The 16,845-nt window shown below is 42.2% G+C and overlaps 1 protein-coding gene across 1 annotated transcript; it reads left to right on the forward strand.

Annotated features, from left to right (window-relative positions):
- Positions 1-865: 865 nt before the first annotated feature.
- Positions 866-16,518, forward strand: CLDN11 (claudin 11). Its single transcript, XM_081301844.1, has 3 exons — positions 866-1,316; positions 4,719-4,883; positions 15,277-16,518. Exons 1-3 carry the CDS (start codon positions 1,091-1,093, stop codon positions 15,507-15,509), a joined length of 624 nt encoding a protein of 207 aa, XP_081157970.1. The 5' UTR covers positions 866-1,090; the 3' UTR covers positions 15,510-16,518.
- The last annotated feature ends 327 nt before the right edge of the window (positions 16,519-16,845 follow it).

Consider the following 16,845-nt stretch of genomic DNA (forward strand, 5'->3'; position numbering starts at 1 on the left):
TTACTGCCCCTGAGTTCAATCTCAGGAAGAGAGAGAGAGAGAGAGAGAGAGAGAGAGAGAGAGAGAGAGAGAATGAATATGAATACATAAATAAAAAAGAAATTAATTAATTAATTCTCTGATGATCTGGCAGGGTTGCCTCCCAGGAATGGTCAGTAAGGGAGGTGAGATGGGACCTTGGAGTCTTTTTGCCAGCTGGGTGAACTTGGGGCCACTTAGCCTTCAACTCGTGCTTTCTTCTATGTGTAATTGACAATTTTTTTTAACCACAAAGGTTTTGTGATAATAAATGAGCTAAAATATGTAAAATGCATGTAGATATATATGTGCATATATATATATAATATGTATAAAATCATATGTATATAACATACATATAACATGTATATATTTCCCCCTCCCCCACTATACCCATAGAATGCTGAATTTGTCACCTCTGAACTTTTGGGTAGTTATCAGTTACGATCCTGGGCCATGGGAGAACTGTACTTGGGCCCTTGGGTGTACTCACAGCTGAGTGGGTAGAAGGTGAGGAGGGATGGAGCGAAACGGAGACCCAGAGAGATGAGAGAGGCAAGAAGAGAAACAATTCGCAGCAGAACAGAAAGAGCCCTCTTTGCGCTCTCCACGTCTCAGACCAGGATGGAATTATTTTACTTTCCAACACGGATCGAGTGTCACTCAGGCGAGGAGACGGGCCCCCCTCCCTTTACCCGGCTCCCTTCCACACCCTGCTTTGGACCCCGCCTGGCGATTGGCGGGCTCAACCCCGGGCGGTCGCGGATTGGCGCTCGTCGGTCGAAGCCACCGGGTTTAAAGAGGGGGGCGGGGGCGCGCCACCCAGCAGCGCTGCTGTCCCAGCAGTTCGTCCGTCGCTGTCTCAGCTGTGCGCCCGCCGCCGCCGCGTCGTCCGTGCTGGGCTCGCAGTCTCTAGCGGCCCACTCCACCACGAGGGTCCGGCCTCGGGCGATCGCCAGCCAGCGGCTAGCCAGTGCAGCACAGGGAGTACCTACCAGGGCAGGCGCTGTCCAGCCCGGAGTCCGGGCGCAGTCAGTGAGGGTCGAGGCGCGTGGACGTTGAGGTGGCCACCATGGTGGCCACGTGCCTGCAAGTGGTGGGCTTCGTCACGAGCTTCGTGGGCTGGATCGGCATTATCGTCACCACATCCACCAATGACTGGGTGGTGACCTGTGGCTACACCATCCCTACCTGCCGCAAGCTGGACGAACTGGGTTCCAAGGGGCTGTGGGCTGACTGCGTCATGGCCACGGGGCTGTACCACTGCAAGCCCCTGGTGGACATCCTCATCTTGCCGGGTAAGGACCCCCACTGTGCAAGCGCTGCTTTCTAAGCTCCCATTCTCTGCGTAGACCAGAGAGCGGGCAGTAGACAGAGTTCACAGAAACATTTGGGGGCTCAAGTACCTTTGGGCACATTTTTTACATCCCCAATTCCCACCCTGAATTGTAGAATTAGGCAATTCTGAACTTAATCCCTCTCGGTCTCAATTTTCTTATCTAGAATTTGGGATAATAATGATAATTTGGCCAGTGGCAATGCTGGTCCAGCCGCTTTAAGAATTTAATGAACAGAGTAGGGACTCAGACCAAGTGGATTCCCACCGTCCCACCCCTCCACTGCTCCGATGGTCACTTGACCAGAAGTACTTTACTGTCCTGGTCCCATACTCTTCCCACTGGCTCAGGGCTGCCAGTTAAGATTCTTGCAGAAGCGAGGAGGAAAGAGTGAAACGCATGCACTGGAGCGATTCAAACAGGTGCGGGCTGTTTCTCAGTCCTCCCGGGATGGGTCAGGCGCACTGGAGAGATTAGGGAGCTCTTAGCTCCACCCGCCCCCCCACCCCCACCCCCTGTCGCCAAGAAGTTCACTAAGGATGTCTCTAGGCTGCCCAGTTTAGCAAATCCCAGGTTGATTCTCTCAGTCCCCAGGGTCTATTTTATCTACTCTACCCTATCTCTGCCTCTGCTATCGAGGAGTCCAACAGCGACGCTGCGGTGACACCCTCCCCTGCTCCATGACCCTCCAGTTGGATGGGAAGATACAGACTACATTGCAAGAGACACTGAGCGCCGCCAAAAGTCATTACTTCTGGCTTGCAGCTGTGAGTGGAGAGCAGGGGGAAGAATTGACCAGCCTCCGCCTCTCCCACTCCCACTGGGAGCCCCATCTTCCTTTGTAGTCCTGTGGGAAAATTTTGGGCAAATTTGAATTTCGATTTAACTACAAGCTAAGTTGAATGAATAGCGAGGCCACGCGCGCCCCCTCAAGTTTTCTGCTAGAAATCTGCCCTGCCCTGCGGGCTCATTCTTCACCTGGCTCTTCCACGGTCCCCTCGAGCCTTTGTGAATTCTGCGCTGGCTTCTTCCAGACTGAGAGAAACTTGACTCTGAAGCGACCCTTCTAGGAGGTTCACTTTGTGCCTTCTCCGAGAAGTCTTTGACGTTCAGAAATTCTGCATCCCGTTAGTACCCCAAGTTGGCCCTATTTCGCAGTCCTGGCAATTGGAATAAATCTCCCTTCTTCTTTGCTGCCCTAATACTTGGCTTATCTTTATAACGTCACTTTTCTGCTTTGTTTTGTTTTTATTGTTGTAAGTTGTCTCCTACCGTCTTTGCATCCTCTCCTAACCTGGGTATCACCTCTGGCACCTAATAGGTGTGCACAGTGCACATTATATCTGCCTTTCATAACCCTTTCAGAAAGACAGAAGAGGACAGCAAACCCTGATCAGGATCCAGCTTCAGTTAATGCTGGTTCTGATCCCAACACTCACAGTCTGGGTGATTAGAGAAAAGTTGTTAACCTCTTTGAATCCCCATTTGTCGTCTTTTAAAAGTTAAAATAAAACCAACTACCTATCTTTTAAGATTGCTTTAGGGATTAAATGAGATGAGAAATGTAAACTTTCTTTTGTGTAATAGATGTTCCATAAAGGGTAGCTATTAAAATCTGGGCATGAAATTTTTATGGACCTGTGACCCAACGATAAATTTATTCTTCTGCTTCCCCTGGAGTTAAATTTACTGAGCATTCAGTGCCAAGTGGTTTGTTTTCAGAGAACATGGGCCATTCTCCAGGGTGGAAAATATTATGGGGAGGGCTTAATCCTTCCTGATCTCTGCCCCCCTTATACTTTTGTTGGGGGCAGGGATGTCCTCCACCTCCATGTTTTACTTCTGGACATGGCCTTGTCACTGTAGCACGTGGACAGCCTGTGCCATGAATTCCAGAACCTCTGTTGCTAGTTGACTACCTCCTTTGTGTCTTTCCTGCCTCTCCTACAGATTGAAAGGCCAGGGAGAGGCTGGGCCTCAGACTTCTTTGGCTCTTCTTTGAGAGTCTTCAAGGCAATAGATACCTAATGAATTATTTTTAATTCCAAAGAAGCTGACATAGGCAGTGGCTGGAAGACAGCCCTTCTGGAATCTGAACTCTGGCAAAATATACCTTGCTAAGAGACAGTGCTAAAGTTGGGTCTTGGTGCACAAGGCGAGCTGGCTGGATTTGGTATGGGGGCCTGGTGTATGAGCATTAGTTAAGTTTGAGCATAAAAAGGAGGGTCATGAATGCTACTTTTTTTTTTTTTGGCGGGGGGCGGGGTGGGGAGGAGTGTTTTAATGAGAAACAAATATAAAAATGAAACAGTAAACTTAAGTTTGTGAATTTCTCCCAGCACTTTGCCATATTTATTCTACATAAATATTGTACATATTATAATCTGTTTCTTAATAAAGTTATTACTTGGCATTTTACTTGACGGTATAGAGTTTAGATAGCTTTGTTCTACTTCCTTATTATTCAATCCACTTATTCTTTCATTTATAATTGTTTTGTTTACATCATCATTTGTGGTCACATGAAAGCCAAGGCAGGTGTCTGGCCTCCAGAAATCCCCAGGGCTGGAGAGATCACTTTAAGACAATGATGGACAGACAATTGGGGAAGCATGTTCAGGGCACTGTGGGTCAGGATGGAGCCTGAACATCTATAGAGGGCAGGAGTCATGAGGACAGCATCCTCTGAGGAGGTATCGGAGAGAAGAAGACTGAATCTTAGACTACTCTAGTTCAGGGCCACATACCATTCATACCCAAAGTGAATTAAAAGCAGATGTTTAGGCATGAAATCAGTCAGTATATGCAGATAAAAGTAGTAACACAAATGATAATGGCCAACTATTTTCAATACTCAGAATAGGAATTGTTTTAAGCACCGTATGAATTAATTAATTTTTCTGTAGAATTCTATCAGAGAGATGTAGGCACTTTTTTGATTTTTTATTCTATAGTGAGGACATAGCAGTTAAGTAACTTGCCCAAAGTGACATAGGTAGAGTAGATCAACAGAAGACTGGAACCCACACAGACCATTGCAGAAGACTTCTTTGAAGATTTGAATTTCCACCTGAGTCTTTTACAAGGTGTTATAATAATGTAAATAGGCTCTGGACCCTCCATCCTGGAAGCTTGACCAAATGATCTAAACCAGTAACCTCCATTCCATTTCTCTAACCCCCGTTTTTGTTGCCAAGTTGCTGTGAAAGTTGAAGTTGAAGGTGTGAAGTTATCCTGGGCAACATTTAGCTTATTTCAAATCTTGGAATGGGGTGAGAAGAAGAAAGGAATTCATGTCAGGTGGGCCTCAGGAACCAAGAGGACCCTTGATCTAATCTACCCTATCTGTTCTCTTGTTCCTAGGCTACGTGCAGGCTTGCCGGGCCCTAATGATCGCCGCCTCAGTTCTGGGTCTGCCGGCCATTTTGCTGCTGCTGACAGTTCTCCCCTGCATCCGAATGGGCCATGAGCCTGGTGTGGCCAAGTACCGGCGGGCCCAGCTGGCAGGAGTCATGCTCATTCTGCTGGGTAAGCCTTCTATACACACCCCAACTCTGAGAACCTGATGGATCTCAAATTCAAATCTTGTGGTTGCTGCTTCCTCAAGTTCAAGATAAATGTGAAAGGAAGCCAAGAGAATCCTCGAGGCAATTGACGGCATAGGAGATCCCCTCCTATTTGATGACAAGTTTAAACAGAGGGCTCAGTAATGTCGGGGGGTGGAGGGCACCGCACGTGGAAACAAGTTTAAAAAAAAAGAAAGATTTTGAGGTTCGAGGGTAACCAAAACAAAGGGAGAGACCAGAAGGACAGAAGAGAATTGCATGGTGGCTCTCCATTCAGGCCACACAGTGGAATTTCTTTTAGAACCCTTATATTCAGATCCCACAGCAGATAATAGAATCAGAAGTTTCTGGGGATCAGGCCAGGGAAAGATGTTTTTGAAAGCTCCTGGGTTGATTTGTACAGCTCTTATGTACAGCCAAGATTGAGAACCTGTTAATATATGACCAAAGAGAAAAAAAGTGATGTTCATTAAGTGTAATCAATGCTCATTTAGCATGTGCACCAGGCACTATGTGGGCCTTAGCGGCATGGGGAAGGGAGGCAGTGTCTGCTTTGAATGTACAGAGAGTATGTGGCGTGTGTGCTCATCTAAAAAGCTACCCAGGCTGTGCACACAGTAAGAAGGCACTGAACCCTGGGTGTTTCCTAGAGTAGAGGAACCCAGCGAGGAGTCCTGAGTGTTGAAGAGAAGGTGGTCGGATACTGGATTGGATGGAGGGAGAGGCTAGGTCAAGGAAATGTCACGTGCTTGTTCAGCTTTGCTGATCACACCTACACCCAAGGCTTGATTTAACAACCAGTGGAGGGGGCTTCTAGCTCTGCTCTCTTTGCTGATTTCATTTCTCTCCATTTCCTTTCCCCCACCCATGCTGATTCCATTAGCACATCTTAATCCTTACAGAAGATGTGGATTTTAAGAGCAGCAGTTCTTGTTGGAGAGTGTGCATATCAGTGAGCAGAAACTGATCTGGATCTGGATTAGATAATAAAGTCATCCTTTCCTGGGACAAGGGATTCCCATTCTCAAAGTGGCAGATTTGGTCATGCAATCAAGCACTTGAGGGGTTGGAAGATGTCAGGGTTCTGCATATGTCCATGCCACTTATGATGCTTACTCCCCACCAGGAGGCTTCTCACCCATAGTGACCCCAGTGAGGTGAGGGCACAGGAGAGGTATGCATCATTTCCCAGGATTGCAAAAGGGTAGAATTTGTGGTTGATGGTAAAAATATAGAGAATTCAAAGAGCGGGGGATATGTCTGTGTGCAGTGAAAAAAGCTACTAATTTCCAGACAAGAATCTGGGCCTGGAGATTTTGATTCCAGCCACAAAGAATCTGTGCAAGTGCCCCATAGAACACACACACACAGCCTCCTGCCCTGTAAGGCGCAGGCGCCCCTTCTCGTGGTCAGATCTCTGTGCTCCTTTCCAATGGGGAGGCCAAAGCTGTATGATGAACTGGGTGGTGGAATTCAGAAGACCTCTTCCCAGCCACTTGCTGTTTTTTACTTTCCTCACATTCTCCCAGAAGCCCCAGAAGGTTCGCTTGAGCTCTGAGGATGGCAGAGACAAAGGATGGGTGTGTTGTCTCGGGTGTTCGTGTTTAGAATTTCTGGCGTTTCATAGGAGAGTCACAGAGTATCCACAGTGAATTATAATAAATAGAAACAAACTCTGTGGAAAATAGAGTGATAAAGTATAGATGGGTTTAAATAACAGCTGAATTGTTGTACAATGAATCAAATTCATTCTGCTGTCATATATACCTAATTAAAATTAATTAATTAAAAACTCCAGTTGAATTGTCTAGTTGAATAACCAGGTTTTGTTTGTTTTTTGGTCCAGGAGGAGCAACCAGTGATTTGGAATGTCTTAGCTGAATTAGGTTTTCATTACTTTTTTTTATATATTTATTTTTTAGTTTTAGGTGGACACAATATCTTTTTTTAAATTTTTTATATGGTGCTGAGAATTGAACCCAGTGCCTCACGCATGCTACGTGAGCACGCTACCACTTGAGCCACATTCCCAGCCCTGGCTTTCTTCAGTTTTTAAAGTGGTTTTGTATAGGAAGACAGTATCATAGAAAAGGCAAGTGAGGTGGGGCCGGGGTGTGGGGATGGGCCCCTTAGCCCCCTTGTCCTGTGTGGAATGAAACAATAAGAGAGACAGGGGGTCAGGTGATCTGACCCCACAGGAACCTAGCTGCTCACCAATTGGATGGGGTGAAGGAACTCACTCTTGGACCCTTTACAGCTTGCATTTCCAGAATTGTCCACCTCTTGGATGGTTCCTGTCGGGATTCATTTCTCAGCGGGTTGCCCTTTGCCTTTGGGTTAAATGTTGCTTTGACCAGGAGGAGCCAGCTCTGGAAATGTAAAGCTCATTGTCTCAAGTGTGGCACCTGTTGATCTCCTCTAGGTCTTCGCACCCCAGCCCAAAGTGCCTTGTTTTCCACCCTTGGCAGTGAGTAGGAGGAGCAAGTGAAGGCTCTCTTTGTGTAGCTCTGGTTGGTCTCTGGTCACTGTCCCAGGCAAGCCAGTGCTGGGCCCATGCTGGGTTCTAGGGTCACCGGATGGTGCACCAGTTGAGGTGTGGTTGCTAACCAAAGGGGGTGGGGCAACACTGGAGCTGGGGGCCTGGGAACTGGACACAGTGTCACACAGGCCTTGGTATGGAAACTGTGAATACAAATAAAATCAGCTCTTCCTGACCCTGGAAATCTGTAACTTTTTTCTTTTTTTTTTGAAAGCTTAAAAAATTATGTCTGTTGTAACAACTCTATCTTCTGAGCAGTCTCACTTTAATGCTGTGAAATGCTGTGAGGTTTAGCTCCTGCTGTGGGGAAGGAATATAAGCCTGATGCTGCTGGCTTCTTAAGCCAGATGAGTAGCTCAAGGAGCAGCAGGCTTCTCAGATCTGGGGTGGATCTGAGGCCAATCTAATCTGTTTGTAGCTTTTCAAGAGTCCCTGCCAAGGCAGGAGGTGTCTAAGCCCTGAATTGTTTTATCTAGTCAGCTGGAGTTAGACCCAACTGTACTGAATTTGGAATCTATTGCTTTGTAGCTGTTTATACTGGGGCAAGTACTTGATGTCTCTGGGTCTTTCTATAAAATGGGAATCATAATGCTTACTTTTCTGGTTAGAAAGAAAAAGAAATTATCTAGCATAGAAATCTGCCACATAGTAAGTGCTCAGTAAATGGTCGTTCTTTTTGTTGTTGTTGGTTAGAGGAAAGAGAGAGAGAGCTAACCTAGAGGGTAACTGGCTATTCTTGCAATCATGTCTAATTTCTGCAGGATCATCTCCATTCTTGGAACTGGTAAGGAGAGATAATAACCTGTTTCTGGAAACATACCTTGTGCCCTGGTCCAGTGGAAATGTTTCCTTTGTTTACTCTGTGAAAAAACAGAGCATGGGGGTCAAGAGTTGAAGATTTTTGCTGATTCCATGATGGAAAGCCAAAACAAGCTACCCTACTGAAAACACTGGCTCAGCTCTGCTTTACTCCAATTCTTACCTTGCTGCAAGTTAGAAAGTAAAGTAAGAAAGTACTTTATTTGGATGTTTCTTAAAAGGAATGAGGTAGGGAATAAAAAGAAAGGCAATGTGCTTTTTGAATAATCTTTTTGTCTTCTTTCTTTTTAAGTTTTGTTTTCTGGGGGCCTCTCCCCTGGGAGGCAAGGGCTCTACCACTGAGCTATATCTCCCCTCCACCTCCCAGCCCTTTTAAAATTTTGTTTGGTGGCAGGGTCTCACTAGGTAGCACAGGCTGGCCTCAACTTGTGATCCTCCTGCCTCAGCCTCCAGAGTAGCTGTGCTCACAGGTGTGTGCCCCAGTGGTCAGCTCTTCTTCCTTTTAAAACACCTGATCTCTGTTGATAGTAGAAAAAGTCAACTTAATTTGGAACTTCAGGTGAACAGTAAAATTGTGATAAAATGAAGGGTGTGGGGAAATGTGAGACAAACTGAGCTTGTCATATGCACAGGATCAGCTGTACGGTAGGAAAAAGGAATCCTTGAGTGTGGAATGAAGAGTGATGCCTTAAATTCAGAACATTGGGAAAATACTTAGAAAAATTCCTCATGTGCATGTGTGAATATGTAACAACGAATCCCATCATTATATATAATTATAATGCACCAATAAAAAATATGAAAAAAGTATTCTGCCAAATAAGATTTGCAACCAAGTATGACTGTGGCTTAAAATGACCTCATCAGCAAAGTTGGAGGCACTAACTGCTTTGTGAATACTTGCTGCTTCTAAATTCTAAATTAAAAAAATAATAACAAGGATCTGGGGATGTGGCTCAGTGAGGTGTGCTTGCCTGGCATGCTTGAGGATCTGGATTCAATCCCCAGGACTTTAAAAAAAAATCAACCATAAGCTGGCTTTGAAAAGTTATAGGAAAAAAAATAATGATGCATGGAATAAAAATGAAGGAAAAAAATCTTGAAAGCAAGCCAGGAAAATAGTGGACTCATAGATTCCATTGATTTGATGATTATTATAAATATTAGCTCCTCCTAAAGGTCACTTATGTAAGAGAAGTATGTGACATGTCAACATTTTAGAGAATGATAAACGAGGAAGAGAAAAACTCAGAAGTTTTCTCGTTTCATATGAGAAGAGAACAATAAATAAGATATTGACTCCATCAGCTCATTATAAATCTTGTTACTTGTTGGCTTAAATTGATTCCTTTGTGAAAAGTTAAAATTAGGGCTGGGGTGGTGGCTCAGAGGTAGAGTGCTCACCTAGTATGTTCGATCCTCGGCAACGCATAAATAAATAAATAAATAAATAAATAAATAAATAAATAAATAAATAAATATATTGTGTCCACCTGTAACTTAAAAAAATAAATGTTTAAAAAAAGTTAAAATTAATCATTGCTACTTAGGTTGTATAATAGTATTGATACTAAGATAGCATTCAATGCATTGCAAAATGTGAAATGGAGGAGGATTTAAAAAACACTTGTGGAAATTTTTAAGCTATCATGAAAGAATAGTATAACAAATATCCAGAACCCAAACTCCTTCTCAGTAACGATCAGCTCACGTCCATCTTCCCAATTCTCCATTTCTTCCAGGCTCCAGATGTTTTTGTCTTCAAACTCAGCTTTATATCAAGGAGGATTTCTCTCCCAGTATTACTAATATAGTATATAGTCAGCATAATTCAAATAATTTTGACATACATATTACTCAGTGGTAGAAATGAAGCTTTTGAAAGGCCACTTAATACCTTGTATTGACAGTAACAAAACTTGAAAAAAGGTGTTCTTTAGAGGAAGGCAGAAATATCAGTGTCTGATGATCTTTCCCAGTTTCTCTTTCTCTTTTCTGATTTGTTACCTCCCAAATCTAACACATTTGTATCAATTTTATTTAACTTCATGACCTTTCTTTTTCTTTTTTTTTTGCTATGAAAACTTTTGACACATCAAAATTGTATTTATTTATGAGGTTGTCTCACATTTATTAAACTCCCTAATATCACCATGTACCATTTAATCTCTAAAGACCTTGAAAGTACACTAAAACTTTCATTGCTCTAAATTGCCTTCCCAAATAATTTCTCCTTGGTTAAGTCAGATCATTGTTAATTTTTAAAAAGGGTGTATCCTATCAACTAAGAAACACATTGTGTGACATTACTTGAAACTTATTTTCAAAAGAGAGAATAGCTTTTATTCTTTGAAGAGTAAGGTATTCTTGTGAAAGGATCTGTATCCACAAAGTTAAGAATATTCACAATTTTTATTTTATACTCCCAAATTGCAGATTATTCCTCACCTCTCCTGCAGCTAATGATTGCATCTTCTGAAGCTAACATAGGAGAAAGAGACTGAAAAATCTGAGTGCTAAAATTGTTTTTGGAGACTTAATAAAAACAAAAACTTTTGATGACACAAAACAAGATCAAAGAATGAAAATTTTCTTTGTATTTCTTTAATTTTCCTTACCTTAAAGGTAAATGTGACTTTTTAGAAAAAACGCTTTCTTTATTTTTTCTCTAATAACAGAATCATTTCATGCATTTTTTTTTTTTGACGGAGGGAGTGTATCTACAAATACAAATCAATTTAGTAAGGATTCTGTGTTTTCAAAATAAAGTCCAAAATTAGTGACAGTTTTATTATTTCACAATTTTTAGTCAAGCAGTGATTTGATTTGCGTTTTTAACTGTACTGGTCATATCCTTTGCTCCCTCAGACCATGGCTGACATGGAGTAAATTCTCCTCTTTTAGTTTTGAAACATTTTTCAATTTGAGTTCAGTCGAAGGTCACCGCTCCCAGTGAGCCTCTCATTTCCTTTCATGTTGTGTGGTAGTCTGTCTTTTCTTAGTGGTTTTGATGTGGTTCATCTTTGAGAGCCACAGGAATTCCTCCCAGAGTACGTTTATCTACTAGGAAATAAAGAACCTGCTGTTGCTCATTTGCCTTGTTTTTGTATGGATTACAAAAGAAGGAAACCTTTAATGAGCTAAATCACAGGCGTGTGGCTCTATGTGTGTTAAAGTCACATGAAGCTTTGATGACTGTGGAAGTCAGTTTTGATGTGTATGAAGGGGAAAGTAGAGCCCCGGGTGCACCCACTTCCTCACACAGTCCTCTGAGGTTCATCATATAAGTATCCAGACATTTTTGTTTTCTTTTTCCAATGAGCTATATTGTAATATAATCTAACAAAATATCTGACACTTAAAACCAATTGAAGGTTACCTTTGGAAGAGGGAGTCTGATTCTTTTCTTAGCTGAAGATAACCTAGTTTTATTATTGTTTTTATTATGAGAAAGAATCAAGTGAACTTAGAGATAATTTCTTGTCTTATTCTATAAAATCTAAACTAAATCTCCAAGTTGTTTGGTTTTGGGATGTGGGGGGTGCTTTCTTGTGTGTGTGCATATACGTGTGTGTGTGTGTGTGTGTTGTATTTGTAAATACAAAGTAACCCAAAAGTGTAAAATTTAATTTGAACCATAAGTTGTTTTAAAACCAATTAATTGTTTATGGGAAAGATTGATTGAATCAACCAAATCAGTTGTTTAGGAATCAAATCTTTTATTTATTCTTACATAATTCAGCTTTTAATTCTGTGCCTTTTTCCTCTACACAATCCTGGATAAGGTTTGGAAAGCCCTTGCTAGGTTGCTCATAGTGGAACAGATGCCACTTTGGGGGGCTGGGTGTAGAGCAGGAATGTGTATTGCAGGGAGAATCTACTGTAGTTCCCTTTGGCCGAAATGCTCTAGAGGAGGATATCAGTCAACTGTGCCTGGCTGAAAGCAATTTTCCAAGAGACCCTGATTTGGAATCCATGGCTGAAGAAAGAGAAAGAAAAGGACTTTCTACCATATCTGAGGTTTTCAAAACCCTTGAGCTGGAAAGGGGGAAATCTCAAACACCAGTCTTCCTGAATGTTCTTCACAGAAGGAAGATACATCTTTTCTTGGTATTTCACATTATAGAAGTGGATGTTATTATGCTTACTCTTTAATAAAAAGAAAGACATTAACATGTAAGATTTTAGCCTCTTAGATAATCTACATAAACTCCTTAATTGACCAGGTTCAGTAACATGCAGATAATCTCAGTTACCTGGGAGGCTGAAGCAGGAGGATTGCAAGTTTGAGGCCAGCCTTGGCAATACAGTAAGACCCTACCTCAATAAATACATACAAATAAAACAAAAATGGCTGTGGATGTAACTCAAAGGTAGAGTACCCTGGATTCAATCTCCAGAACTACAAAAACAAAACTAAACAAATCCCCTAAATTGTGTGGTTAGCTCACTATTAATGCCAGATACGGCGATCTTTTAACCTGATGATATCGGAAGTAAATTGAGTCACGCAAGAGAACATGTAGACGAGGCTTTTACTGGAGCCTCTGTTTAGGAAGGGAGACACAGTTCTGATAAGACCTCAGGCTGGCTCCCTGAGACAAAGGAGGGAGCTCGTTTTATTGGTCACTTTTAGGAGTAGAAATGTTAATTTGTTTTAGGTGTACTGAATTCAAGCATTTCCCCCTGTGTTAAAGATAACTTACTGCAGCTGTTCAAGAGGATGCATACAGAGCAGCCTCCTGACCTCAATGAAGCAAAACTGGTGTGGATTGAGGGTGGTACACCTGAAGCTTCCTGGGTTCTGCTGTCAGGCTGTGGGCCAAGGCCCATAAGCACATTTGCCCCTCATTCCTATGGTGGTCCTGTCTCACTATACATGGAGTGAACTCAGGCTGTTAGAAAACCAATCTGGACAATTCAAAGACCCCCCGAATCCACTCTTGCCTCTGACTTCTACTGTACTTTTTTGGATAAGAATCCCATCTGTTTATGTGTGTGTACATCCTGCTTGTGGGGGCAGGTTTATTCTGTTGTCAACAAAAAATTGTTGTAAGATATACAAGTGCAAAGAGACCATTGAGTTTTTTGAAGTGGGTAAAACTTAAATCTTTCCTAAAGTTTGGAGCAAATGTGTTGTGCTGTATGTTTTAGTGTTTATTTAGAGAAAAATTATATTTCTTTTCTGTGGACATAAAGGGTAAGTTAGGAAGATCACTCTGTATGAGTAGAAATCAGAGAAAGTGATAAGGTTACTCCAAGTGGCACGCCAGACTGGCAATTCAGACCCTGTCTTGAATTTATTGATGGCTTTTATGACTAAGAAACAGAAACCTCACTATTACTGTCAGTCCTATGTCTGTCAACCATAATGTGCCATCCCAACTTAAAGTTTGAAACAAAATTTCCGTCCTGTTTGTAGTTGTGTGAAATCAGATGATACTAAAGGAAGTCATGGAGTTACTTTGTTTTGAGCTGTAATTTTAATCTTTTTTTTTTTTTTAAAGAGAGAGTGAGAGAGGAGAGAGAGAGAGAGAGAGAGAGAGAGAGAGAGAGAGAGAGAGAGAGAGAGAGAATTTTTAATATTTATTTTTTAGTTCTCGGCGGACACAACATCTTTGTTTGTATGTGGTGCTGAGGATCGAACCCGGGCCGCATGCATGCCAGGCGAGCGCGCCACCGCTTGAGCCACATCCCCAGCCCCTAATTTTAATCTTTTTTAAAATTCAAGATTCAGGGGGCTGGGGCTCAGTGGTAGCGCATTTGCCTAGCATGTGTGAGGCACTGGGTTCGATTCTCAGCACCACATACCCCCCCCCCCAAAAAAAAGAAAAGGTCTATCAACAACTAAAAAATAAAAATAAAAATTAAAAAAAATCCAAGGGGCTGGGATTGTGGCTCAGTGGTATAGCGCTCGTCTAGCACATGCAAGGCCCTGGGTTCGATCCTCAGCATCACATAAAAAAAATAAACAAATAAAATAAAGGTATTGTGTCCAACTACAACTAAAAAATAAATACTTAAAAAAAAATCAAGATTCAGTTCTTCTGTCTCACTAGCCTCATGATAAATGTTTAGTGGCTCCACGTATCTTGTGGCTACACTATTTGGTAGTAGAAATTTAAAAAAAATGTCTTTATATGCCCTTGTTTTTATTTTTTATAGACTCTTGTTCAGTTAGGAAGGCAGAAGGACAAAATGAGATAGAAGCTGTTTCTCATTTTAAACTGTGAAATCTAAACTTAATTTGAAGGTTAGCCTGATTGATCCAAGACCATAAGTAAAGTTGTACCATCTTGACCCATCATGAATAATATCATCATCATAAAATCTTTGAATAGGTGAATTATTTTACTCCAAGGACTGTTCATTTTCGTGTTGGAATTTTGTGATCGTCACTAGCATAGCACAAATTCAGACCCTTAGCTGATGCTCCACTGATATCTAGCAACATTCACCACAGCAAGAGAAATTGCATAGCTTCTCCAGGTCTTTGGGCATCATCTTGTTTCCCAGTCTCTGAATAGCTCAGGTCATTCCGTCATTCAACAAGCATACATACGCTGTGCTGTATGCCTTGTGCTGAGCTAAACATTGAGTCTGCAGACATAAATAAGGCACAGCTTCTGCCTTCGAAAAACTCAAGAGTCTGGCATAGGAAATAGACCTGTAAAGAGAAAAATCATTATATGGTTAGGTGAATGTAATAATAGGCTTGGCATTTCAGATAGAGAGTCACGATGTACAAGTAAAAATTTTTGGTCCTAAATGATTTATTTTTTCAGTTTTTATATGCGAGTTCTTTTGTCACTGCCACATGTTGGAAGAAAAAAAAAAAAAAAAAAAAAGGACCCAGCAGGGCAAGCTGCTTTGACACGACTTATTCTATAGCGCAAGCCTTTAGGTTCTGATTGCCAGGGGAGCGCAGCTATGTGCACAGAGCTCTTCTGCAGGTGGAGCGAACGCGCCCAGTCACCGCTTTCTTCCTTCTCCGCAGCTCTCTGCGCCATCGTCGCCACCATCTGGTTCCCTGTGTGCGCCCACCGTGAGACCACCATCGTGAGCTTTGGCTACTCCCTGTACGCGGGCTGGATTGGTGCGGTGCTGTGCTTGGTGGGTGGCAGCGTCATCGTCTGCTGTGCTGGAGATGCCCAGGCATTTGGTGAAAACCGTTTCTACTACTCTTCGGGCTCCAGCTCCCCGACTCATGCCAAGAGTGCACATGTATAAGAGAGCCGTGGCCACGGCCCCGTGGAGGTGCTGTAGATGCCGGGCCCGTGGCCCTAGGTTCACTTCTCTGCCAGGCACCAAAGCCAAAGGTCTAGAAAGCATCCTGCCTGGCGTTTTGTAGTCTTAACACGCCCCCCCCCCCACCTCTGCCCCCCATCACGTTTTGGTTGCCTTAAAAGAAATCTCTGGCTCAGATTATGCCCACATAGTTTCCATGGTGTTGCCCACTATTATCTCCTTTCTCGGGCATCCCTTTGTTGTTTAATAAAAAGTAATAATTTTGTTTCTCTCTAAATTTCAAGTGTCTTGCAAACATGGCTGAGTTGGGTGCGGGTAGGGGAGCGAAATAAAAAAGACACTTTTCAAACTGTTACAGATGACAATGGGAGTCTCATAAAGATGCCTCTCTTGTTTGCTCCCTCCTCTTCAATTCCAAGGTCATTTACTTCTAAGAGATAGAAAAAGATAGAATCGGGGATGCGGGGTGGGGAGGGAGGGGAATTGTGGAACTTTTTCTCCATGGGGAAAGTTTTCCCTTTTATAAGTTGAGGGCAAGGGGTGGGGAATATTTTTTAGTTTGTGATTTTACATTTATCTGTACATGCTTTTTTCAAGATGGATCATTTTTATAACCATGGTTTTCCTGAAATTCTCAGTTCATCAGTATGAAGGAAATGAACCAAATAGACTTTAATCATGCAGTAAATAACAGTACAAGTGAGTATAACTTTTACTGACATTCCACAAAACATTTTTGATTTCCAGATTTGTGTGATATAGTTTTTAATCCTACATTTGTATATGCTTCAAATTAACCCATTTTTAAAAGCCCTTTTCCCTTTCTTTGTTTTTGTTCTATTATCCATCATGAAGCAATGTTTAATGTAAACTGTACTGTTGAATTTGGCTTTACGGGTGTTAATGCTGATGGTGTTATCAGCATCTGAGACCCCAGACTCTCCAAACACGGATGGTGCATTTGGTTCCTTAAGTGAAATCTGTGCAATAAAATAACAAACTGTCTGCAAAACTGGCCTTCAATCTCCTGATATATCCAGAGGTCTCGTCTACTGATTTTGAAAAGTCTCATTCAGGAATAAGTTATTCTGCATTGCCCTGAGTGATTAAAAATTATACTTTATTCACCAATATTGTGGTGGTAAGGTGTGATCATAAAAATGTAACCTTGATGTTCTCTAGGTTTTTGTAGTAGAGTGACTTTATGGCCTGTTTAAATCATAGGTAAATGGGCTGCAATCAGAAACCAAGTGCTAAGCATTAGGTGATTAAATTCCTTTATTTGCTTTGAACATTTAGTAAAGAATTGACTAATTAT

This window comes from Spermophilus citellus, assembly GCF_964194105.1.
Source record: "Spermophilus citellus genome assembly, chromosome: 7".
In the NCBI taxonomy this organism is placed as follows: domain Eukaryota; kingdom Metazoa; phylum Chordata; class Mammalia; order Rodentia; family Sciuridae; genus Spermophilus; species Spermophilus citellus.

Bases quoted from the DNA above. Each gene is read 5' to 3' on its own strand.
- CLDN11 (XM_081301844.1), top strand. From the start codon at position 1,091: ATGGTGGCCACGTGCCTGCAAGTGGTGGGCTTCGTCACGAGCTTCGTG. The intron at 1,317-4,718 runs GTAAGGACCCCC...TCTTGTTCCTAG, and splicing joins GGACATCCTCATCTTGCCGG to GCTACGTGCAGGCTTGCCGG. The intron at 4,884-15,276 runs GTAAGCCTTCTA...CCTTCTCCGCAG, and splicing joins AGTCATGCTCATTCTGCTGG to CTCTCTGCGCCATCGTCGCC.